The sequence below is a fragment of the Melopsittacus undulatus genome, chromosome 8, assembly GCF_012275295.1.
Source record: "Melopsittacus undulatus isolate bMelUnd1 chromosome 8, bMelUnd1.mat.Z, whole genome shotgun sequence".
Lineage (NCBI taxonomy): Eukaryota > Metazoa > Chordata > Aves > Psittaciformes > Psittaculidae > Melopsittacus > Melopsittacus undulatus.
In genome coordinates, this window is record NC_047534.1 from 11,320,107 (window position 1) to 11,345,720 (window position 25,614).

At 54.7% G+C, this 25,614-nt stretch overlaps 2 protein-coding genes across 3 annotated transcripts; both read right to left on the reverse strand.

The window, feature by feature from the left end:
• Positions 1–5,241: 5,241 nt before the first annotated feature.
• On the reverse strand, positions 5,242–7,735 carry MRPL28 (mitochondrial ribosomal protein L28). Its single transcript, XM_034065218.1, is given in 6 exon segments — positions 5,242–5,611; positions 6,005–6,091; positions 6,771–6,905; positions 7,185–7,337; positions 7,427–7,606; positions 7,608–7,735. Coding segments are annotated over 6 exon segments (741 nt in total). The 5' UTR covers positions 7,716–7,735; the 3' UTR covers positions 5,242–5,533.
• A 139-nt stretch (positions 7,736–7,874) lies between these two features.
• PGAP6 (post-GPI attachment to proteins 6) lies at positions 7,875–24,955 on the reverse strand. 2 transcript variants are annotated; one of them, XM_034065217.1, is made up of 13 exons: positions 24,827–24,955; positions 20,367–20,544; positions 18,546–18,753; positions 18,333–18,433; positions 17,693–17,958; positions 16,471–16,799; positions 15,634–15,727; positions 14,967–15,090; positions 14,147–14,283; positions 12,001–12,179; positions 11,402–11,548; positions 10,901–11,017; positions 7,875–10,045 (listed from the first exon to the last, which is right to left on the reverse strand). In XM_034065217.1, exons 1-13 carry the CDS (start codon positions 24,924–24,926, stop codon positions 9,749–9,751), a joined length of 2,277 nt encoding a protein of 758 aa, XP_033921108.1. In that variant the 5' UTR covers positions 24,927–24,955; the 3' UTR covers positions 7,875–9,748. The 2 variants fall into 2 exon arrangements, with proteins under 2 accessions (XP_033921108.1, XP_033921107.1); XM_034065216.1 differs by having other exon boundaries at positions 18,333–18,466.
• Positions 24,956–25,614: the final 659 nt, after the last annotated feature.

Genomic DNA, 25,614 nt, shown 5'->3' on the forward strand with positions numbered 1-25,614 from the left:
AAGCAGGAGGTGGTGCAAAAGTTCCCCCAAGGTCCCCTGCACAACCCCACCATTCCTCCAGCATCTGGGAGGAAGGAGGTGACTGGGTTTGCTGACGATACCCATTGATCAGGGTGAGAAGATGAGGGCAGGGTAGGATGAGCTGCAAAAGCATCTTACAGGACTGCCTGGAGGATTGAACAGCAGGCAGAGATCAGCCTTTCTAAAGGCACAGAGGGAAAAATCCAGCCTGACTGCACAACAGCAAGCTGTGCTCACAGAAAGGAGCAGCCTCCTTGGGTGAATAACCCAGTGATAGCCAGAAAACACAACCACGGTGCTGAGCAGCTCTGACTGGTGAGGATGCAGCTCCATGAAATGCCTGCTCCATTCATCATACCTGCCCTGGGCTGCTTCAGACCCTGACGTTGTCCTAGGGATGAGCTTTGCTGGTCCCACCCCATCCATACCAGGAGTGTTGCTGGAGAAACCCACTTTGTGACTGCTCCCTTTTCTCTAATATCTCTCACTCCACATGATCCCTCCACCACCTTTTTCCCCAGCCTGGGACACACATCCCTGGGGGCACAGGATCCTGTGAGGACCTTCTGTGAGCAGCCACATCCCTGGTACCTGGAGGCCCTGTGAATACAGCTCCTGTCTCAGCAATGCCAGTTCCTGTGTTTTCAGGGTGTTCTCACTGGCCTGAACCAGCACCATTTTCAGTGTTACCATGGCAATGGCTGCCTCAGAAGTGTGTGTGGTGGAGACTCATGAAAGGCAGGGTCCAGCCAGGGAAAGGTGCCCTTGACCACCCTCAGCTGCCATGGCTGCCCCTCACACCCACAGCCTTCATCCTGCAGCCAAGGAGCCCCATCAGAGCCCACAGCATGCAGAAGGAGCTGAGGATGGAGGTAACTCCACAAGCCTGCCTGTGTTCCATGTGCACTCCTGGTCCAGCACCCTCTGTCCAGCTCAGCCCATGGCTGCAGGACAGGCTGCAGCAGGAACATGCCAAGGGGTAGATGCTTTTGGCAATTAGTGCCTTTGCATAGGTCGATTTTTATGAGTTGTGGTTTTGTTTTTTATGACTCCTTACTGTGAAGACCAAGCTCCTGCACAGACCTGCCTGTGGCTATCCCCCTGGAGCCAAGCTCCAGCCAGGACCCTGTGGCTGGTCTTACCCACTGCCCTCTGAGCTATGTGTCCTGCCCATAGTAAGCTCCAGGACGCCATCAGACCACCAGTCTGCTGTGACACAGCTCCTCCATTTCCCACCTCATCCCCTCCAGGGCTGGTGCAGCCAGCCAGGACGAGCAGAGCATCAGGAACCAGCAGGACCAGTACACCCGGCAGTCACTCATGGAGAGCTGCCAGGGCTCTCCTTCTGCTGGGCACCTAAGGCAGCGGCCCCAGGATCCCCCAGGGCTTCTCAGGCAGAGCCAGTTTGTTTGCTGCTGCTACACTCCACTGGGCTCCTGGTGATCCAGTGTGTGGCCATGGGCTCCATCCCACCATTCCTGCCCACAGCCACTTCTCCTGGAGGTGATGATGGTGCATGAGATACTTGCTCAGGTGGATGGGAGAGAGCACAGCATACAGCTGCAGAAGGAGCTTCAGGCAGGATAGAATAGGAGAGAATAGGGATGTTAAGACATCCCCTCCTCCTGCTCAGACAGGGCCCTTCCCCTCCAGCCAGAACTTGTTCTTCTCCAGTTCATTACTTATCCCCCTGTTCTAATGGCTGTTTTGCAAGGAGCTTCTCAAGGTGGAGGAGTGACTAGAACTGCATCAGAGAAAGCGTAAGGTTGGGAGGACCTCTGGAGGTCTCTATTCCAACCTCCTGCTCTGAGCAGGGCTGGCTGCAAAGCTGAAGCGGGTCACTCAGGACCTTCCCCTTCCTTTTGAAAGCCTCCAAGGACGGATGTGCTCCTGCTTCTCCAGACCTGTCCCAGGGCTGCACCACCCTCCCATGGAAGGAGTTTTCCTTACCTCCAATCACATCACTACCCATGGCCTCCTGCCCTTCCCTGTGTCCCTCTGAGATGAGCCTGGCTCCATCTTGATCCCCAAAATCCAGTTCAGCTTTGTCCACAAAACCTGGGAAACTGCCATGGCTGGAGATCCCCCCCACTGACCGGTGCTGGGCTGCAGCACCCTCATGGCCAACCTGAACCTGCAGTTTGTGGCCATTCCCATTCCTTGGCTCATCTGCCCCAGCCACCCCTGCTCCTCTGTCTGCAGCACCAACCAACCCTCCTGGGCACGGAATCACCCTTCGCCAAGCCACACTGCTGCGAGTGGGTGACACCGCTCCATGGCACACTCCAGCTTACAGGTGTGCTGCTGGGCAGCGCTTGTCTGCAACAGCCAAAGGAAGTCTTGGGTGAAAGCCTCCAGCAGTGCTTGGTTGGGTTTGGGTGACCGGCCCTGTTCTCCTGCCCCATCAGAAGTCCTCTCACTTGCAGTCTTGCACAGGCAAATAAAACCACCGAGTGATTCCCTGCCCATGGCAGGGGGTTGGAACTGAATGATCTTAAGGTCCTTTCTAACCCAAACCATTCTGTGATTCTGATTCTGCAATCCAGGTGCCAGGCAGCAGCCACCTTGCTCAGGAAGCACACCAAGAGATGGGCACAAACCCTGCCCTGCCTGTTGGCTTTTTCCTGTGCATTTTTCCTTTCATGGCGCTCTTGCCAAGACCACTTTCCCCTGTTCCCTCTTCAGAGCAGTCTCCACTGCTACCCCAGCCTTACATTCAGCTGCCAAACCCAAGGTGACCCTGTGCAGGGCTCTGGCAGCTTGCCGGTGGCTGTCACGTCCTTGTTCCCAGCCTGCTGTTGGTATTTGCACGCTGCAGCGGTGCTCAGCACCCTCAGGCCAGAAGCAGGAGCCTGGTGACCTTTGCTGGAGCCTGAGGCAGTGCTCAGGTTTGAGCTGTGCTGGGTGGCTAAGCCCTTCCCATGTCCACCAGTGCAGCTGATGGCCCCAGTTTGTACATGTGGGTCTGTGGCTTCCCAGGGACACGTTACCATGGCAGACTCCTTCAATTGCCTTTGCTGGGCAGTGAAAGAACCTGATACCTGCCAGACTGAGCTGACCTGGACAGGTAAGCACCACCACTGCATAAGCAGAATCAAGTGCTCTGTGTGTGGTCAGAGTTGCAAAGAAAGGGGCACACAACCAGCAAAGGTCTAACACCAGGTCCTGAGCTGTTACTTCATCTCCTCGTGGTAAGCTGGCAGGTGGTATCATAGCCCCAAACTACCCCAAATACTGCACAGGGGCTCCCTCCCCACCTTGAGTCATTTGCAGCTCTGCCTACAGAAGGGCAACCAGCCCTGCTTTCAACTCTGCTTCCTCTGAAACTGCAGCACCACTGCTCCAAAGCAGTTTTCTGTTTTCCTGAAATCAGAGAATCTCCATGAGAGTATGTCCTTGGGGGAAGCTCCCAGCCACATCCAACACAGGTGTAGGGAAAGGAGCAAGGAGAAGGTTTCTTATCAAAGGCAGGATGAGAGAATGGAGGGCTCCAAGTCAGAAGTCAGGATTAACCACATCCCCAGTAATTTACCCATGGAGACACTCCTGCACCTCCTGTAGCAATGGGACACGAGCTTCGCTCAGGTCTGGCCCAAAAGCTCCTGCTACCCCTGTCACCCCCCAGACCTTCCCAAGGCAGCAGATCCTACACACTGGGCAAGCACAGTGAGCAGCACCACAGAAGAGCCCACTGCAAGGACAGGCAGTAAAGCAGCGCAGCTGGGGAGGATGTGCAACCAAAGCCCTCCCCTTACAGCACCACACAACTGTAAGATGATTTTATGTAACTAAAACCTACTGGTTAGAGAAGCAGCTGCTAATGTCCCACTCAACCATCCCAAACAGCCCCTCACTGCTGAGGAGCAGAGGCACTGGGATCCCCCTCAGGGCTGAGAGCAGGATCCAGGCAGATGCCCACCATGCTCCACCATAGCCCAAGAGGCCAGACCCAGTAAAGCTACTGGAGGGGGGCCGGGATGGAGCCAGGGTCTGGAGCTTTGCTCAGAGCCGCATTAAAATGCATGAGCTGTGCTGGCCTAATGATGAGCAGAGCTGTCAAACCAGGAGCTTGTCCCAGCTAATTATCTCTAACGAGGGCAGAGTGTCAGGGTCCCCGAGGAGCTGGGCAGCAGCTTCCCTCTCAGCTCAGTTGCAGGAGAGGGAAAAGATAAGCAAACATCCTTGTGCTGGCCTAGCTACGAAATCACTCATTAGCAAATACAACCTTCTGTGCCAGTTTGCTCCTGAGAACCTGGACTTGCCGCAGCAGAGACAGAGGCAGGCTGGAAATATTCCAGCTTTTGCCACCCAACCCATCCCCTGTGGCCCTGAGCCTCCTGCACCCATGCAGTGACAGCACAGCCCCTGACCAACCAGCCCTACCACTCAGGGGCTGCACAGCTCTGCCGCACTCACCCTGCGGCTCAAATACCCCTTGCAAGGGCTCCAACCCATTCCCTGGCCCAGAAAGCAGCAGAGAAGTCTTGTCTTCAGGAAATGCCATCATTTAGATAGCATTCACCTCACCACCCCCCTCATCCCAGGTCGGTGCCTCCCCAGCAACCACCTATCCCCTGAATCTTTAAGGCAGACATTAAAGCCCTGTGAACTTTCTCTCTGGTCCTACTCCATCCCCGTGCAGAGGGGGTCAGCCACACACTGCTCTACAAGCCCAGCCTCTCTCTTGTCATGGGTCCTGTGGTTCAGAAACTAAGACAATCCACTTGCCCTTATAGAGAAGAGAAGCATGTCTCATCCCAAGACATGGTTAAGTCTCTTCCAGGGGTGACAATCCAGAAATATAGCTCACATGAGGTCCATCCTGCAAGCTCTGTGCTTGTGCCTTACCTCTGAGCTGAAGGGAAATGGAAGAGACCTTTTTCTCCATCCAGAAACACACTCAGAAACACAGAAACATGAAGCTTACAGATGATACCCATAATACACAGTGCTGTTCATTAGCATGTAATTATGCCAAGTGCTTTACAATCCCTTATTGCCAGATGGGAGCAAAGGCTTGAGCACCCACTTCAGCTACATTTTTACAGAATGGAAGAATTAAGTCACCAACTTCAAACAGGAACAGCCTTGGTCTCCTTGGGACCAAGGGGTCAGATTGGCCAGCGAGCTCAGCCCTGCTGCAGAAGGCTGGGGATTGATCTATGTTACACTATCAGTGTGTCTCCCAGACCCTGCTAGAACACACTAATGAGCCGTAAGTATCAGAGAAAAGTTTACTGATACTCCCAAAATACATATTTCATTTTACATCATGATCCAACTCTCAACAGCAGCCAACTACTTGCAAAGGCAAGACCACATTAAGTCAGTCTTACAGGAACACTTTCAGAGGCTACAGGAATTGTTCCTCATGAATTTATGCTGTTGTTAGACTTCAGTAACTGCAACATGCTCCTGGGCATGCTCTTCATGTGGCCCCTTCCACACAAGACTGGACACACAGAACCCCATAGCTTGTTCTGCAGCAGGGGTTTTGCTCCACAGGTTTCTTCTACTGCTTCTTCTCTGCCTGTTCTTTAAGCTGGTTGACGAGCTCTTCAGCATACACCTTAAAGAGCGGGACAGGGTCCTGAAACAAGGCAGAGAATAAGTCACTTACAAGGAGTGAACCTGCACAGCAGCAAGGGGTGCAGCCTGCTGGAGAGCCCCAGGAGCCACTGCTGTGGGAGTGCCAACAGTTAACACCAGAGCAAGATGTGGTCAGGTATTTTTCAGTGGCTTAACAAGGCAACCTGTTAACGTCAGTACCACCTCGTACAGTCAGTGCTTCTGACCTTTTTGCTCCCGCTGCAGGCAAAATCAGAGTCAAGAGGTCTGGGGGCAATGTTACCATGTGGCTCCATACAGCTGCTCAGGAGTTTTGGATCATTGCTCAGGAGTGCTCAGGCTGTTCAGATCAGGTGGATGTGCAGCCTGATGCAGCTGAGGCACCTCAGTGCCAAGCGCTGCCTCAGGAACTCACCTTTTTTTCTAGGAGCCTCTGTTTTTCTATTGCTTCTTCTAAACTCAAGCCGACCCATTCAGCTTCCTCTTCTGGGATTACAAATTCCTGTGATAAAGAAAGAAGCAGGTGGTACAGTCTTTCCAGATGACGGTGATGCAAATCCTCTCTATGCTCACCTCTCACAAACATGCAATCCAGAAGGAGCATTACTATGGATAAATCCTAAAACAGCCTTCCCTCATGGCTGGCAACTAAAGTCCACTTCCTACCTCTCCTTGCCCTGCAGTAAGAGTCCTGCTTTCTCCAATCAGTCATGGCCACTGCTGTGCCTCCCCTTTGTGTAGTCCCGGGACTGTTTCTCAGCACAGCTCCACAGACTGTGGATGCTTCTATGGAGGTGTTTTTATGCTGGCAGCCACCAGCAACTGCACAACACTAAACTGCACACAGGAGCTGTGGTCTCCTCACTACAGCATCAATACAAATTCTCACTGCTGTTGGCAGTTCTGGCTCCAATCAGTGCTTATTGCAGACCCTCACTGAGCTCAATCACAGCAGACACACAGGCTTGTCTTCCCAAGTAATCATACAGAAATTGACAGCCCCCAAAGAAATAAAATGCCTGATAAATCGTGCTTACGCCTTCTTTGGCCATATTCTTAAATCTGAACACAGGAGCATTAACACTGGTCTGTGCTGGGACAGGGTGATTAGATTATCAAAGTGGACAACCCACAAACACCACTGTGGACACCAGGGCAGAAACTGCAGGTCAGGCCCCCACCTTGTACTTGTTATAGATGGCCTCTCTCTTGGCTGGATCATCGGGATGCAGTTTAGGATCCCGCCGTGCAAGTCGCAACAGCATCGTTCGCTTCAAATCCATCCCGAGCTTTGAGCACATATCAGCTTTTGGAGTCTGGAGAAATAAAATCAGATGTTAACTGGCACCAGAAATCCACCTGCTAAAAAACACTAGAGTCTATCAGTACATAGACAGCACTGGATGGTTTATCCACACACTATAGAGGCTTTCACAGGACATGCATTATGAAACTGAAAATAACCCTTAGGATTGTCCTGGAGCTGATCTGATCATGGTTCTGACCTGTAACAGCAAGTCAAGAGGTTATCAAAGGCTGGAAGCTTTTGACGTGCAGTAACACATTAACAGCAGATGCCCGCAGCGCCGCCGTACCTTGAGGATGTAGAAGTCAAAGCCGTAGGCCTCGTCGATGAGGTCCAGCGTGCGCATGGTGACGGTGATGGTGAGCGTGGCGTCCAGGATCTCGCTGTAGAACTGCCGCTCGAAGAGCTGCGGCTTCCAGGTCTTGGGCAGCCTGGTGGAGAGCTGGGCAGAGAGCGGGGTCAGCGCCCGGGGCCGCCGCCAGGGCCGCTCCCGTCCCCGCTCCCCGCCGGTGACAGCGCCGCCGCGCTCACCTTGTCATTGCGGGCGTAGCGGAAGCCGCGGATCCAGCCCTCCCCGCCCCAGAGCCCCTCGTGCGCCTCGCGCGGCAGGTACACGGGCACGGGCACGTCCTGCACGCGCTCCCACTCCCCGGTGCGCGGGTTGCGGCGGCCGCGCAGCCCGTGCGGCCGCCAGTGCACGGGGGTGGGGGGGGGTCTCGTCCTGCAGCTCCCGCAGGTAGTGCTGCGGCAGCCGCGCGCAGATCCCCTCCCGCAGCCGCAGCTGCGGCCACAGCCGCGGCGCGAACCGGTGCAGCGGCATCGCTGCCCTCCGCCGCTTCCGCTCCCGGCGCGCACCGCGGCCGGAACCGGCGCCGCCACCGCCGCGCAGCGGCTGGCGCCCATGGGGAGAGGACGAGGACGGCGGCCGGCAGGGGCCGCGCCGAGCCCGCGTTTCGCCCGCACGGTGACAGCGCGGCGGTGCCCTCAAATAGCTTTATTGGATTATAAAACTGTAAGCGTTAAAATCCACCGTATAAAATAATCACAGGTAGTAACAGCAAAGGAAATCAACCCAACAAACCTGTTCTTTCCCCAGGAATTCCCTCAGGTCTTACCCCAGATAATGAACACCAACCGCCACCGAACGCAACCTTGTGCAGGGCAGCAGGAGGCATAGAGCAGAACGTCCACGATCAACACAAAATAAACAATCACAGTAGCGGGATTTCTCGCCCCAAAGGCCCGGTGAGGAATTAATTATTGCTTTCTCCGGTAACGGGCAGCCCGGCACGGAGGGCACGGCTGATGGAGCGGCGGGAGCTCCTGGCACGGTACTGGGGCTGCAACGCCACTGTGCAAACCGAAACGGGGGGAAAAGTGCCTAAAAGTGATGAGTTCGAGAAGCCCTGAGGGCCCCGCGTCCCTCACCCCAGTCCCATCCTGCAGCAAAGGGAAAGGCGGGACAACATCGCTGGGGTCAGGCGAGTGCCCTTCACCTGCTTAGGAAGTCAGAGCTTGAAGAGGAGGGGAGGCAGAGGGTAAAGTGCAGAGCTGAGCAGGAGGCTGGCTGCTCTTCAAAGCAAAGAAAGGATCCCGAGGAAGCAAATCCTTCAGAAATAGCTCTTTCCTCCACAGAGCCACCAGAGGAGGGGCTCCCAGCAGTCTACACCCAACCGACCGCTGGAATCAACCAGCAAGGAACAGTGTATTTGAGCTCTTATCTACAGGATATGGATGGGCAAACCCAGCTTTCCTGGTTGCTAAGCTTCTGCCCTTGTCTTCTGATGTCTGTGTGCCCTTTAGTAAGGCTAAGGTGAGACAGACACTGCAAAGGAGACTGTAGGCATCTGGGGAGCTCATAGCAAAGCTCCTGGCTGGGGCAGGATGCTGCCAGTGGCCTCAGATCGGCTGTGATCCTGCAACACACCCAGCCTCCCAGGCACAGCAGGCTGGAGGAGCAGGGAGCGAGCAGCTCAGACCTCATCCTGGACCATGCACACTGCCCCAGGCAGAGCTGCACACATGCCAAACCCACAGAAGGGAGGAAGACTGTAAATACCTGAACATCGAGGGAGGAAGGGGACAATGCAGCAGCCTGGCTCCTTCTAGCTGAGCTGACAGCTAAAGTTAACTTGGACTGAACCCTGCCCTGCTGCAGGTTAACAGCTCTGGGTGAGATGCTTCTTGCATGGCCTCACCTTGGTTTTTTCACATTCCTGCCAAGTCTGACCCTGAATCCAGGGCCCAGGTCCCAGCCTTGTTCTTCCCCTCCCCAGAAACAGGACTAGGTAAGAGCAGCACTGCCTGTTTCATAGCAAGAGAGGCTGCAGACCCCTGTGGACATGACATCCAAGGGCCCAGTACACACCAGGATCAGCTTCCTCCCCACCAGCACCAAGGGTATGTGGCAGTATTTGCCCCCTAGGTCAGAAGAAACCCATCTTTCTTGGGTTCAAATGCTGACTGCAAAACAGCAGGGGAAACCCCTGCCCCACAGCCCTCTGTTAGGAAAGGGGGTGCAGCTCAGTGCGGGCTAAGCCCAAGCCTCATGGATGCAGCAGGAGGGGAAGGAGGGTTTGCGATTTCCCCCAGGGCCATGGGGAGGTGCAGGACAGGCTATTCCTTGATCTAGAATCACAAAGAGCCTGCCCCATCCCAGCAGAAAAGCAGAGGTGGCCTCAAGCTTGCCCTCACAAGACAAGCCCACCATCTCCATCTTCAAACCTGGTGCATGCTGCGCCCTCCCAGCCAGTAACCAAGCACGTAAGAGGATTGCTGACGTGCGAGAGAGGGGCAGCCCAGGCCAAGAGCAACCTCAGCAGCCTCCACCTCAGCCACCAGGAGCAGAGCAGTTCATGTCACAGCATACAGCTCCTCACGGTCGTTCTGGCAGATCTGATAGCGACAAGTGAGCTTCTGTGACCAGGCCCAGGGCTTTTTATGCTTGTCCCGAGGAGGAAGCAGGAAAGCAACGCTGCAAGCCACCAGCACGTGCCAGATGCTGTGGGTGTAGTAATAGTTCTCATTGGTTTCCATGAATGCATATACTGAGATGGCAGTGAAAGCCAAGGTGATCCCTGGGAGGAGGTAGAAAACCCAGCGCTTCCACGAGGAGGGGTAGCAGTGCCTGCGCTTCACGCCGTGGTAAACCTGGAGGTGTCAGAGCACAGAAGGTTAAGCACCCAATAAGAAGTTTAGGCAGGGGGAACAGGCAGTGCTGCCTGGCCCAGGAGCACCTGCCAACCTCACAGCAAGAGGCTGTGCTTGCTGTCCCAGAGAGATTTATCCTCCCCTCTTCTTGGGCTCACCTTTCACATGCAAAAGCCCATACCCAGCTGTGGCACCAAAGCCCAGCACAGATGCTATAGCTCCTGCCCACTGCAAGGGCAACAGACGATCCTTCTGGGGCAACACTGCAGCCACAGGCATGCACTCAATTGGAGCTGCAGCAGCTGGACTGTGCCAAGACCCATAACTAGGGATCTCTCAGCTACAAGGGATAGACGAACACCTTGCCTTCCCTCCCCTCCATCTGGGTGCTTCACAGAATCATGGAATAGTTTGGGTTGGAAGGGACCTTCAAAGGTCATCTAGTCCACCCCCCTGCAATGAGCAGGGACATCTTCAACTACATCAGGTTGCTCAGAACTACATCCAGCCTGGCCTTTAATGTCTCCACCATCCCTCTGGGCAGACTGTGCCAGGATTTTACCACCCTCACTGTAAAAAAATTCTTCCTCACATCCAGCCTAAAAGCCTCCCTGCTTTTAGTTTAAAACCATCACTCCTCCTCCTGTCACAACTGGCCCCACTAAAAAGTCTTTCCCCTTCTTTCTTACAGGCCCCTTATAAGAACTGAAAGGCTAAAATAAAATTGCTCTGATGAGATTTTTGGAGCAGATCAAGCCATGCTGTGGATGGGCTGTAGCTAGGGTCTGCTCTGCCACCACCATTCTCCAAAACGGAGCAAAGGACAGCAAGTCCTGCCTCACTGCCCTTACTTACCCACGCTGCAACCATGATGACGAGGGCAAAGAGGCAGGGACCCATCATGTTCCACACCCCTCTGCGGTCCAGCTGCAGGGACATGGCAATTAACAGAGTCCCCAAGACGAAAAGGACCTGAGAATGAGACACCACTGCTGTCACCAACAGCTCCTCTGTTGCGAGAGCACAGCCAGCCATGCCAGAGGCATGGAGGACCTCACCTCCTGGCCACCCAGCCCCGTGTGCATGCAGGACTTGGGAGCAGCACCTTCAGGAGGAGAAACCAGAGGATCCACAAACCTTTCCCACAAATCCCAGTCCCTACAAGCACACAGGTTCACAATCCCAGGACAGAACAACCCAGGGGTTTAAAATCAGGGTGGCACTGAGTGTCAGACAGGCTTTGTCACCAGGCTAGGCTGTGTCACTGAAACATAACCATGAGAGGGCTCAGTGCGGCTGCCCGTGGCTTGGCTGGCTCAGGTCTGGCCCTGCAGTGCAGGGTTACCTGACACTCACGTATTTCAGGATCTTCTTCACGCGGGACATGCACAGGATCGTCACCCAGATGGACACTACAGAGCCCAAGAAGTCACAGTACTGCAGTGTGTCGTAGTCCATGATGCACAGCACTGCGATGCCTGGCTGGTCGCACGCATGGTAGAACTAGAGCCAGGGACAAAAGCAAAGGCTAGTGTGAATCCAGCAGCACCACAGGGCTTTCTGGGAAGGAGAGGCAGGAGAAGGCTCAGGCCATGGCAGCAGGATCCCTCCTGGAAGTGCCTCCCCGAAGCTCCACCATGGTTTTACAGAAAGCAGATGAGAGCAGCCATCAACACGCTCTCTAAGAGAGCTCCTAGGACAGCACCCTTGAAGAGTGCAATGCTCCTGAAGGAGCCAAGACGAAGACACCCATCTCTGCTCCCTAGGCTCCCACCCTCAAATATGAGAGCCCGGTGAAAGTAACACTTCTGCCCAGCTCTGAAGGAGCAGGATGTGCCCATGCAGGTGCTTGTCCAACGATCCTAGAAGCACCTCCACCAAAGACTGCAGACTGATGCAGCATTCCTGATGCTCAGCGGGAGGTGAGAGGGGACCCAACAAAAGGCAATCCCTACCGTGGAGAAGAACATGGTGTAGGTGTAGACGGAGGCCTCCACCAGGTAGTAACGATAAACAGCAACCGCTATGGCCGGCAGGAACATGAGGTTGCTCAATGTGAGCAGGAGGGTGGCCAGGTTCTGCACACTGATAGACTGGGCCTTGGCATCGTCCGTGCAGCTCCACCCTCCCCAACCTGCAGAGCAGAGAGGCTTGTGTGGATCTCACTGCCCTACCCTGTCCTGCAGCACCCAAGAGCCTGGGATGCCTCAGGAGCAGGATTCACACCCCTGAGCCTCCTCTCACTTGGTCCATCAGCCACTCCCACTCCTGGTCCCAGGATGGTCTCTACTTATTGCATGCTCTGCTGTGAAAAGTCTTGGGGAACCCCAGCAATGCCCTGCATCTGCTCTGGGGGCATCCCACAGGTTGCTCCCATGTAGCAGAGGCCACCCTAGCTACAGCATGGGTCTGTCCGGAATGGTACTTTTCATCCCTTCAATAACTCAACACACGTGCTACTTGCTGGTGGTCCATTAGGCTTCTGAGCCTCTGATGCTTCACACGATGGTATCAGCTGACTGAAAGATCCCTACACATCCCAGGAACCAGGATGGAGAATGAACCACAGCACTGAAGAAGCCACTGGCCTCTTCCTATCACTTGGCACAGGAGGGCAGACTGTGAAGCCAGGTGAGGTTGCTCCAGCTTTGCAACTCTGGCCTTGCCCAACTGAGATTTGAAGATCCTCAAGGATGTGGAGCTAGACACCGTGCAATGATGAACAACCCCAACATGGGAAAAAGCTGTCTTCTTCAGCTTAGCTGGAATTTTCCTTGCTGCAGCCCAGGTCTATGGCCTCCTGCCCCTTCCCTCTGCTCCCCCAGAAGAGCCCAGCTCAGGGTCCTTGTAGCCCCCCTGCACGGCCCAAGGTGCAACTGTAACTCCTCTTCTCTGGTGTGATCAAACCCAGTGCCTCAGCCCACAGTGACACCCGGGTCTGCACAGGACAGTGGGAGTGAGCATTTCCTAGAGGACAGTGTGATGACACAGGGCACGGTTCTCAGCCTGTTGACTACGGACTGAGCTGAGACGGTCTCCTGTGAACACACACTTGCCTTTTTCTTTCTTTGAGTGTATTTCAATTCAAGATTAGGATGCCCACACCCTGCTTTTGGGGAAAGAAGGTCAGTCACATGGCAGCCTGGGTATGTGCAGGCACCTTGTGGTCCAGAGGCAGAGTTAAAAGTAGCTACAGTGCCACTAGAAACCAAGCCAGCAGCTCTGCCCCTTGTGCCGGCTCCTGGCAGGCAGAGCCCGGGGAAGCTGCTCTCTCCAGTTTATTTCTGGGTCACGAATATGCAGATGGGGCATTTTGCTCCAAGTGATTCAACAGAAAGCTGTCCTCAGCCTGATTCCCTGGTTCCCTTGGGGTGCTCTGTGCTTCCCAGAACCTGGCACCCCTCAGGGAAATGAGGATGCTGCTCTCCATCTCGCTCCACACCCATCATCAGCACTGCAGCAGGCAGCAGGGATGTCTTGGCTCAGACCCAAAGCGGCACTGAACCACAGTTTACCCTGTCCTTCTGCTGGGAACAGGTACACGTACCACCCAGGCACAGCAGAGCTATCATCTTCCCTACACCACTGACTACAGCCCAGCCTTCTCATCCCATTAAGATAATTGGCAGCTGACACAGATGCTCCTCCTCCAGGGGCACCTCCAAGCCCAAGGACTGGCTTGCATGCTGGCTCTTGGCAGGAGACAGCACCACGGCAAAGCATAGGCAGGGATGCAGCCCGGCCTCATGGCACCAGTACCAGGACCCCACATAACAAACCCCCCTGGAAGGCACAGGCCCCGGTGCAGGCACTTCCAGCAGCCCTGCCAGCACCCTGATCAATCTGGGGGCACTCAGGAGCACCTCTCCAAGCCCTGAGCTGTCCTCAGCCCAATTCCCCATTTTCCCTGGGGTACTCTGTGCTCCCTAGAATACAGCATCCCTTGGGGAAGTCAGGATGCTCTCCAAGAGGCCATTGTGAGTGCTAAGGGCTCTTTGGGCAGGCACTGTGACACCAGGCTGCCCTACCCAAACACCACCACCATAAACATGTGTCCTCCCCTTGGGGAGGATGGCAAAGCTTTCTAGAACATGCACTCACCAGCCTTGCAGCTGCAGCCAGCATAGAGGTAGCCGTGTCTTCTCAGGAGACTGCACTGTCCGTACGGCCCACAGTCATTGAAGCAGGGGGTGAGGTATGCAAAGACGGTCACTTTGGCTTCTGCAGCATTACACTGACTGCAAGGACAGCAGGTCACATTGGTACCCTGGTCCTCTGGGGCAGCCTTATGCCCAGGGAGCACCCTGCTCTGGCTCAGGCCATGCCTGTGTATGCAAGCTCCCTGATATTCCGGGATCTATTCCATCCCTCCCCAGAGTTTGAAGCAGAGTTGATTCCTTCTCCACTTGAACTGCCAAACTGATGTGCAGCCATTAGCTCTTCCGACACCCATAGCAGACCCCAATGCCCATAACTGACTGCAGCATCACTAGCACTGCCCCTTGCACAAGGACTGAGCTGCTGCTTTCTAGGCAAACTGCAGGAGTATGGGCACAGCTGCCTTCATCTCAGAGACCCTCCAAAGGAGTAACAGCAGCATTTTCATTTACCAATTTATCACCTCAAAATCCACCTGGGGAAGAGGAAGCTCATCCAGGCAGGCTCCGCCATCTGCAGCCTACAGGAGATGTGCCAGCTGCACACCAGAGAAGCTGTTTGGGTGCTCACAAGTGAGCAAGCTGACACTGTCACCCACCCCTTGCTCCCTCTGCAGCTGCAGTTCAGCTGCTACCAGTTGAGCTGAGCCCACGGCATGGCGGCAAGGACAGGGGTTTGGTTATGCTCACACCAGTCGAGGGCAGTGGGATGTGGAGACAGAGCGCTCTGAACCAGCACCAAGGTGGGATGGCACAGCACTCACCCCTGGCCCTTCAGGCAGGAGAGCTGCAGGGAGAGGAACCAGTCATCCGTCTGTGGGTACAGGACAATTAGCGTCGCTTCCGCAGAGGACATGCTCACACTCAGAGGGTAGCCCTGGAAAAAAGCTTAAGGAAAAGAGGGTGCTGGGATGTGCCAAGACCAAGGGAGAAGGGCCCACAGCAATCCTATGCCAAGACGGACTGCACAGGAATCAGAGGCTCCTGTGGCTCCTGCTCCCATCCTCAGGAGGTACCCGGGGAATGGAGAGGACCCTTGCCCCTGAGACCCTTGTTTATTTTTTCATCTCAGCTCTCAGCCCTGCACAGACAGCACAACGCACCTGGAGCACCCTGTTTGCTTGGCTAGTCCTCCAGTGCAGAGCTTAGCTTCTCTACACACCAGCAATACCTTGGCCATCCCCAAACCTCTTGCCAACAAGGCTGGAAGAGCCCCAGATGGTAATGAGACCTTCCTGTGTTGGAGACTAACTCCTGGTGCCAGACTCGCACCTTAGGCACATGCCAGCACAAAGACCTCACAAGGGCTCGTGCCGAAATCGGCTTCCTTGGGACACCACAAAGTCTCGAGCCCATTGACAGCTCACAAGCCTAAAAGCAAAGCCCCGAGATGGTGTCGCTGAGCTGGCATCAGGTGTCAGCGTCTCCTACCTGTGCTGCAGTTGTGTGTGGCATTGAGGGACAGCACCGGTGAAGCAGCACTCACACACGCTACCACGGAGGCATTGGCCAGGTTCACGGATGTCTGTGCAAGCAGAGCAGTGTCCCAGGTCAGAGCGCCCTGATGCCACCCCCTGGCACAACTCCTCTCCCACGCTGTCCCCAGGAGCAGCAGGTGACAATGAACCCTGCAGACCAAGGTCACCTGACAACAGAGTAGCAGCTTCTTCTGGGCAAACCCATGCTCGCCTCACCCTGCGCTGCCACCGTGTCACAAGTTGGCTGAAGGGCAAGAGGGGCTCGTGGGGGGCTGCATGGGGAAACTGCCCCAGAGCTGCGGCACTCACACATTGCTGCAGCAGGAGCACAGCGGCAGGAGCCAGAGGCAGCAGGACAGCAGGGCTGAGCCCTGCTCCAGCCCTCAGGAAGTTACATGGAATTTCAAGGGGCTGGTTTTGGGATGTCACTGAAGGAGACTGGGAATCAGTGACATGGGCAGGAACATCCCTGGATTTCCCTGCTCAGTCTCCTATCCTGGTGGCAGGGTGCCAGGCTCCTGTGCAGAAGATGGCACTGCAGCTGCTTTCCATTTCATCTCCTCTGCGTCACTGCCACCACATGCCAGCAAGCTGTGGCACCTGAACTGGAGCTGGCAGGTGGGACATGATGGAATTGGCTAAAGCAGGCTCAGAGTGTTTTGTGACAACAAAAGAGAAGATCAATTGTCCCACCGGTACCTACAACCCCTGGAGTTTGCTGACAAACCCACCCAGGAGCAGGGATGGAGCCCTGCAAAGGGGAGACAATCCCATCCGAGAGCCTCCGCACCTTGTTGAGCAGGAGACTGATCACGAGGGAACCCCCGCTGTCCATGCCAGTGTTCAGGTTGAGGAGGAGCAGGGTAGGGGAGAGGTTGTTCACAGGCACACTGGGACCATTCAAGAGCCTGTACCGCACAGACACCACGTCCAGGTCCTCACGAACGACGGGCTGGTTCTGCAGGCAGAAGCTCCTCTGGCCAGATGCGTTGTGTGAAGCCTCTGCAGTAGACAGAGCGGAGCTCCCTGCTGCTCCTGTGCTACCTGGTCTGGGACCAGTTTGGCTCTGGTTGAGGCTGCTGAAGTTAAGAAATGAACTGGTACTTCCTGGTCTGCAAGCTGTAAAGCAGAAAGGGAAAGGAATCAGCACAGGTAGGACTAGAACCTCATCCAGGCAGGACCCCAGCAGCTCCAGACCTTCAAGTGACAGCACAAACTGGAGGTATTTCAGCTGGTTCATGCACTGCAGCGTTCACTACAGCCCCTGAAAGGCACCATCTGTGCAGGGGGAACTCTAGCATCAGCACTGACAAGCTGGGACATGATAGAAGTCTGTCCATAACTCCCAGAGACTCTAATGCTCCCCTCTAACACCTCAACTGCCAGTGCCAGGCCCTCCAGCATGTGGGTTCAGGATCTGCTTTGAAGAGGGGATGGCAGAACCCCCAGCAGAAAATGTGCCTCGTTGGTGAGCCTCCAAGAGTCAAACAGGGATTGTGGTCATGTAATAGGAGGATGCAAAGGTGCCTATCACAACCACAAGGACCTTGTAACCTTATGAGTCACAGGGTGTCACCCAAAATGGTGACATCCCCCCACTACCCAAGACATTACCCCAAAGAAACCTCTCTGAAATGGTTTCTTGTCTGTAGCCTGCTTATTCCCAATCAATAGTCAACATATCATCACAGTGCAGTAACCCCAAATTAATCTCCCCACAAGATTTCAAGTAAATCAGGCACTGCTTCCCAAACAGGCTTTGGAAAACATCATTGCTCCAGAGACCCCAGACTTTTCATGCGTTTCCAAAACAGGCATCTCCAGGAAGTACCTTCTTGGGTGAACACTGAAGCCTTCACTTTTGACCTCAAAGCAACAACTATGCTCCAGCCCCCAAGGTTATGCCAGCATGCTAGGGAAGACAGCCACCCACCCCAAAGCTCAGGAGAGACACAGTAGACACACAGTTCTCTCTGGTCCTTCCCATAGGGCTAGAGAAAGTGGAAGCCCACCTGTGAAAGAAGCCAGCATCTCCACAGACACACTGGCATTGGCAGGGCCAAGGCTCTCCACCATGATCTGCAGCCACTTCTCCCAGGGGGGTGACTCCATGGCCAGGCTGCAGTTTACATTCCCAGTGCAGGTGATGATCTTCTGGAAGGACTGGGGCAGCGTGATGGAGCCCAGCACTACCCGCACGGCACATGCTCTCCGCTCCCTCGTCACACAGCTTCGCAGCTCAAACCGCATCCCCGCAGCATGCTTGGGAACAAAGACCCTGCAGGAGGAAGGGAGACCAGCAGTTTGCAGAGCTCGTGCTCTCCACGTAAGCCAGCTGTGACCCACCACAGTCCTGGGGTTTTGTGGCAAGAGCTGGCCGGTTCTGGTTGGTGTTGTGAACATCCTTCCAAAGGGAAACATCTCCAAGAACTACAGTTCCCACAGCTGAACCTCTAGGACCACCAAGGAAGAGCCAGAGAAGTGTGTGCTCCTTGTGCAAACCCTACCACTGCTGCAGGGAGCTTGCAAACAGGCACCGAGACCCCCACCTCCAGCCCCACACGGGAACAACAGTGCTTCCCCTAAGCAGCATTCATGGGAAATCCCACCCCACCATGGCCATAAGTTGTTCCACCCACTGCTCTCACTCACTTGACATGCAGTGGCTTAGCAGGCGAGACAACTGTCTGTGGCATGGCAACACCAGGCTCCAGAACAGGCATATCAGTGAGTCTGAGCACAAACATATCTGCCTGGAACATATAGGGGCATGGAGTGGAGAAACCCTGCAGGAGGGGAGAGCAGACGGGTCAGCTGTGGCAAGACACACGGCACATTGGCTGAGAGCCTCACCAGGACCCTCACCTTCACTTCAATCCTGCCAGCAGCCTCAGGGAGATGGGCAGCGATGAACCAGTCTCCAGCAGCAGGGCTGGTGATGTTCACAAATGTGGTGTTCTGCACAGCACTGCTCAGAGTGATGCTGATGTTATAGGAAGGACGGACAGTGGCATTAACAGGAAAACCAGTGCCCAGTGGGTTAATTACGGGAGGGGCCCCATAGCGAAAGTGCCTGTGAGAGAAATCAGAATGCAAATAAATCGAGGGGTGTAAAGACACAGGCAAAACAAAGTGGGATACAAACTCACCAGTGGACAGCCAGGTTGGCCTGGGATCTGAGAGGGAGCAGGGGGGAAAAACACACATTTTCAAGTGGACCACAAGAGCCATCATTTTCATCTGGTGAGGAATGGCTGCTATTAGCTTATCCAGGATTTATTTAGAGATTGGTTTAACTTGGCTGCTTATTAAGATAAGGATTTACATAATTCCATGAAGCCTGAAAGCAAATTTTCACATTTACTGAGGTTAAGCCCCAGGCGCAAAACTACTCCTTTTTTATAACCATCAGCAAATTCCCCATATAGGCTGAATCGTCAACAGAGAGCTTTTATTTTCTAGCCAAGATTTACATCTTCCCTATTTCCTCTCTTAAGAAGGGCAAGCAGACAGACTAAGAAGATGCTTACCAAGAAAGGTCCATGTGACTGACTTCAGTACAACAGCACTTTGGCTTCCCAGATAAGCAGCCCAGTGTTTGAAGCAGCAGAAAAGCAGGCAGCAAAATAACACGCGAGATATTTATTTGGGCAGCCAATCTGGCATTTAATTTGCTTGCTTTTGAACTGCACTGCAACAGCATGTAACAGGTCCAGCAGGCAACCGTGACAGTGAATATGGTGTTAACCCATTTGAGCTTAGCTGGGCTGGTCTTCATTTCTTAGGGTATTGTTTAGCTGTTGCCTTGTCCCTCACATCCCCAAGCTATTGGAAACCTTTCTGGAAAGCAGAAAGGAAGATCAGCTGTGCCAGGCTGCTCTGGAGCAACTGAGAACACTGATCTGTGTCCAGGACAGACCAGGGAAGTACAAGTCAAGCTGCTTCAGTCACTCCCAAGACCTCTGTGGAGTGGGTGCCAGAGACCCATGTGTCTCCATGGGCACAACTTGCCCAGGAAGCTTGGTACCCTCCCAAGCTACAGCTCAAAGTCCTGAAATCCTCCAACTCAAGTACTGCTTCAGGCAACATTTCTTTCACTGGCATTAGGTTTGCAATCTTCTCATGCTCTTGTGTCTGCAAGACTGGGCATTCCTCTCCTATCTCTGCTCCACACACAGCTGCATACCTCACAAAGCATCCTCACTCTATTCAGTTCCTCTGTGCTGGGGAATTTGGCTGTCTCCAGTTGGTTGGGGTCCTTCCAAACCCCCTGTAGTCCTGCTGCATCCTTTGGTACCATGTGCAGGATCCTGACAGGCACAGAAAGGTCCAGGAACACCTTTGCTTATGAGCAGCAACACCAGCTTCACTGTGGAGCTACCTCCAGTGCTTCTAAGGCGTCTCTTAGACACTGCATTTGACAGACAGCTGCAGATGCACTGATAACAGGAACACAAAATGCTCCAACAGGTTTAAACACAGGTTTAAACAAAATGCTCCTACAGGTTTAAGCTCCTACAGGTTTAAATACAGATTTAGTGCTGCTACATGAAGAAACAACGGCTTTTTCTACTAGAGAACAGATGTCCAGCATCCTACAATCAACCAACCACAACCATGCACAACAAGGACAAGAGAAGGACAGGAAGCCACTGTGGGCAAGCACCGGCACAGGGACATACATACACTGTGATCTCCATGTCAGTGCACTCAGGTCCTTTTCCCCGGGATGCTTGCAGAAGCCAGCGAAGCAGCACAGTTTCTTCCGGCACATGGAAGTGGAAGAGCTTAGCGTTCCCATACCAGCTGTAGAAGGACAGCTTCTGTGCGCTCTGAGAGAAGTACTCGGAGACATACATGGGGTCTGAAAGGCAGAGAGCACAGCACTTGCTGGGGTGGCTGCTGGGGGCAGGCTTCAGGGCTGAACCACACACAGGAGCACACAGGAGTCTTAAGGCTGCTGGAGAGGAGCCCTTTGTGTCCCTGGTTTCTCATCCCAGTCCCACTAGATATGCTATGATCCAGCCAGAACCACCCACACCCCTGCTACAAAACCATCACCTGGAGCCATAGAACACTAAAAGATGAATTAAGTGCCCTCTGCAAGATGTGCTCTGAAGATGGCAGATCACCAGAGAAAGAGAGGAGGAAAAGGTCGGAGGAAAAGTTGGTATCGCAAGAAAGGACCATAGAGTAGGCAGCAGGGACAAACAGGGCAGAGCAGACGGGTACAGGTAGAGCAGGGGTGCTCCAGGGCCCTGCAGCAGGCACACACAGTCAAGAGATGTGCCCTCATCTCTCTGCTGAGCACATGAGCTAACCTCATCTGTCTTACTCAGCTCAAGACACACGTACTGCACAACCCACTGCCTCCCTGTGACACACAATGTGATGAAAATTCATGTGCTGCAAACCTAATTCTGCTTTCAGATGTACCTCTCGAAGTCTAAAGATTCTCCTGCCTGGAAGACAGGCTGCTGGGATAGCTAGAACAGCCCCAGGGTAGGCTGAAAGAGCATGCAAAACTACAGCTATTCAGTCAAAGTGCCATCAGGACTAACTAGATCTGCCATCCACCCCTCTGCCCAGCTATGCCTATGGATTACCCCCAGCCTGCTGATAATTCCACCTGCAAATTGTACATCAGTGTTATTGTCTGCAAGGAACCAGCCAGACTGCAGCTCGGGGATGGAAAAAATCCATCACACCAGGGCTGACAAGGGGACGAAACTGCACAGGTTGCCCACCCAAAAACAAAGTTCATAACACTCAGCAAAAGGGTAGAAGAAAACATCTTCACATCTCTGCCAAGTCCTCCCAGATGTTCCCCTTCTACCCCAGAATTCTCTGGAGTGGAAGAAATCATCTTTCAGCCACAGATTCCTCATTTGTAACAGAGAATAAAGCAGCAAGTGTGGTTTAACTTGCCTTCCTCCAACACTGCACAGGGTCATGCTGGAAACACAGAGGACCCAATGGAGTTTAAGAAAGAAGCCAAAGAAAGAGGAAAACAATCCTCAAGCAGGACCAGAGCCTTGGGATGTACTTTATGCCAAGAGGAATCTAATCCTAGCAGGAACTACGATTCATGCCCCAAAGCAGGATGCATGCTGACCTTCACCCACAGCACTGCAAAGAGACAGGAACGGTAATCATGGGTTTAATTCCCTGGCAGATTACCAAGCCAAAGCCTCCGGGCACCCTGTAAACCTGACAAGGAAAGGAGGAAACAGGGGAGCAAGAAATACCAGCCATGCAAGCCAGCTGGAGGAAGAGTGTGGCCACGCACCCACAGGGTCCAGCGAAGGGAGCAGCTCTTGCAGCACCTCAATGCACAGGGTCAGGCAAGGACACCCAGGGGCAGGGTGAGACTTGGGTGGTGAGAAGCTGGCAGCCCGTGGGCAGAGCTCTCCCCCATGCCGGGGCTGTGCTGCTCTCTAGGCCAGCAAGGAGCAGAGACCACAAAAGGGGCTTTTGAGGCAAATGCTCCCTGGCTGTAAGGCAGCACAGCGCGTGGGCTACTACGGACAAGAGCTGTCTGTGATCCCCTGCGCTGATTGCAGTGAGCCCAGTTATGTTTGATGCACAGGAGTTACAGAAGGGAGCAGTGTTTAATCAGTGGTGTCTGTACCCCAGCTGCAGTCTGCATGCAGAAGGCATGTTTGTTTCTGGAGATCCATAGAGGTGTTTGGACACAGGATGTGGAGAGACAGAGACACAAAGTGTGATTAGAGCTGGGAGAGCCCAATGCAACACGTCCCATCAGACAGCCTGCACACGGATAAGTCCTTCTGCTCCAACCTGAGAGCACTGGGCTTGTTCAGCCTGGAGAAGAGAAGGCTCTGGGGAGACCTTAGAGCAGCTTCCAGCACCTAAAGGGGCTGACAAAAAAAGCTGGAGAGGGGCTTTTTACAAGGGTCTGTAGTGACTGGGCAAGGGGGAACGGCTTTAAACTGAGAGGAGATTTAGATTAGATATTAGGAAAAAATTCTTCCCTGTGAGGGAGTTGAGGCACTGGCACAGGTTGCCCAGAGAAGCTGTGGCTGCCCCATCCCTCACAGTGTTCAAGGCCAGGTTGGACAGGGCTTGGAGCAATCTGCTCTAGTGCAAGGTGTCCCTGCCTGTGGCGGTGGGTTGGAACTAGATGATCTCTAAGGTTCCTTCCAACACAAACCATACTAGGATGCCATCGTTCTAACCCCACCAGCCATCAAGCTCTGCACAGCCAACAGCCATGGTCACCACCCACTCAGCACATCCTCTTGAAGCTGAAGCACGATTTGTGTGGTTCTGGGGGAGGAGAGGGCAGCCAGGCTGAAGAATTAAACCCCCAAGCAATGAGCAGGGCTATTTATTAAGGACTGGTCAATTACACGGCACCAGCTCAAGCGCAGTGCTAGGCCGAGGGCAGGCGGGCAGTGACCAGGTCGGCAGCAGCAGAGGCCGTACCAACAACACACCCATGTGGACAAAGTCCATTCAGAGGCAGCTTCTCATGGTGAGAACTGGCCCCTGCTCACAGGCTTTGCTGTGCTGGGCACCCCAGAGCTGCACTCGGGGCAGCTGGGCTGACAAGGAAGCACCACAGGCAGATAAGCTGAGTATCAGCAGAGGAAAGCCAGAAAGACAGGTCACCCGCAAGCAAGGCGTTTACTTTGGCAGCTCATCTGCATCGAGAGAGAACACTCTTGTATTTGCTCGCCCAGTATGTGTCTGTCCCCATCTATTCAGTACGCTCTGCACCAGCACAGCAACACCTGGAAAGTCCCATTTGACTGTTCCATGATGTTCACAAGCCTTTAAACTGAGCAAGGGGATTGTCAAATGGATATTGTTTCCATCCTCTCCCATCCAGATTCCACATAAGCACTTTTCAAACCTATTATGCAAAAAGCAAAAGTGTTTTTAAGACAAGAAACAAAGTGCAGTAGAATCGCAGATGCAGAGAGATGTGTTATCTGAATCTCAGAGTAAAGAGCCACCTGCAAGAGCATGGGTTTGTTTTTCCAAACAACCATGAGATCATGGTAGTTTTAGGAAATGATACTTTGGTTTCAGGGCTTCTCATCAAAATGATGAAATCCTCATTTTAAAGCAGACACTGTCTAAAGCTACAGAGATGATGATCAGTGTGACTCAAGAAAAGACTTGGCTACGTGGCAGGATGTTTCCCCATTTATAATGTAACAGAAACCCTGTTCCTTTAGTCCAGGTCAAAAATCCATCTATAAATGTTCCAGGAAGAGGACCCCTCGCTCCTCTGGGGAGGAACTGATCTTGATCAGTGCCCAGACCTGACCATGTGGGGACACTTCCCCAGCCGGTGGGATGGCACCAAGACAAACCAACCACCACACCTCAAGGGCAGGGGCAGTTCCTCAGGGCTGGGAACCCAGCTAGCAGGATGCCAGAGGAGGGTGGGCCTGGGGCAAAAGGCCATCTCGTCCATCAGCTCCCCGGAGCAGCTCCAGGCTTTGCAGACTATGAGGAAGTCATTAAGCACCATCAACAGTGATAGGCACCGCTGGCACAAGCCTATCTCTGATGGAGCGAAGCAGGCAAACAACCTGACGTCCCCAGACCTGTCCACCACTGCAGCCACTGCCACATTCTGTATGGGGTGGCTCAGTCCCGGCGCAGCCCGGATCCCCATCACCGCCACAGAGAGCAACCCACCGTTCTGCAAGCCCTCCACTCCCTCCCAGCCGCCTGGATGTGCTGGAAGTAATCTCAGAACCAAGCAAAACCAAGTAGACCCATCACTGCCACCGCAAGTACAGCAGAAACCCCTCTGGGACCGTGCCTGACCTCTCGCTGCTCTGCAGCACCGGACACAAGCGCTGCTCCTCCAGAGACAGCTCCCGGAGCCCCCCCCAGCCAAATCACATCGAGAAATCATGAAGCCACCCCAAAGCCACCCGTGTCGGGAGCAGCGGGGCTCAGACCGGCTCCCGGCGCTGCGCGGCAGGCAGGTCCCCGCTCACTTGAACGTGACCCGCTCCGTTTCCCACGGGCGCCTCTGCCGCCGGGACCCTGCCAGGCGGACAGCGAGGCCGCTCAGCCCGGCTCCTCCGCCGGACGTGCCCCTGTGTCCCTGTGCTCGCGGAGCATCCCCAGCCCCCTCCCGCTCCCCGGCCGGGACTCACCGGGCCCGGCGCGGCTGCCGCTGCCGGCGGGGAGCGCCAGGAGCTGCAGCAGGAGCAGCAGCAGCAGCCGCCGCAGCGGAGGGCCGCCCCCCCGCGCCATGGCCGCCCGGCGCTACCCCGGCATCGCCGCCCGCCGCCCGCCCCGCAGCGACATCCCCGCGCTGTCACCGCCCGCTTCCGCCGGCCCGCCCCGCCCCGGCCCGCCCCCGGCGGAACCACCGCCCCCAGGAGCGCTGCGGCCTGGGGACACCCGCGGCCGGGGCAGCGCCGGGTCCACTGCGGCACCGGGGTGTGCACGGAGCGGGGGAGCCCCCGGAGCAGCCTGCGGGGCTGGGGGGATCCTGTCTCACTGTCCTGGGCACCGCCGGGGTCCTGGGGAAGCGCTGGAGTCCTGTCAGCACCCCAAGGCCCCAGATAACCGCAGGGAGCGCAGTGACCCAGAGACTGAGATGGTCCCGTGGCATCCCGATACTCCAGGAGGTCCCTAAGAGCCCCGGAAGAGTGACTTCAAGGGGGTCAAACCCCAGGAGCACCCTGGGCCTATGGGAGAGCACCCTGGGGAGAGGTGCTGGAAGCAGGCTGCTGCCATGAGAGGTGGTGGTCTCGCTGCCTGGGTTTGCCGTGAGGGGGAAATAAAACGGTAATCTGAGATCCGTTTAACACGAAATCACAGACATTAACTGCCGCAGCGTAACCAAACAGCCCGCCGCATCCCAGCTCAGAGCGGAAACTGCTGGGGAAGCTTTGCCCTTCAATGTGAAGTGTGGTGGTTTATACTTGTTCCTAGA

What these genes read in the sequence shown, in the direction of transcription:
- PGAP6 (XM_034065216.1), bottom strand. Translation starts at nt 24,926, where the DNA reads ATGGCGCGGGGGGGCGGCCCTCCGCTGCGGCGGCTGCTGCTGCTGCTC. An exon ending in ACACCATGTTCTTCTCCACG is followed by an intron (nt 11,549 to 12,000) that starts GTAGGGATTGCC and finishes CCCTGGCTCTAG; the next exon opens with TTCTACCATGCGTGCGACCA. An exon ending in TCATCATGGTTGCAGCGTGG is followed by an intron (nt 10,046 to 10,900) that starts GTAAGTAAGGGC and finishes TGACACCTCCAG; the next exon opens with GTTTACCACGGCGTGAAGCG.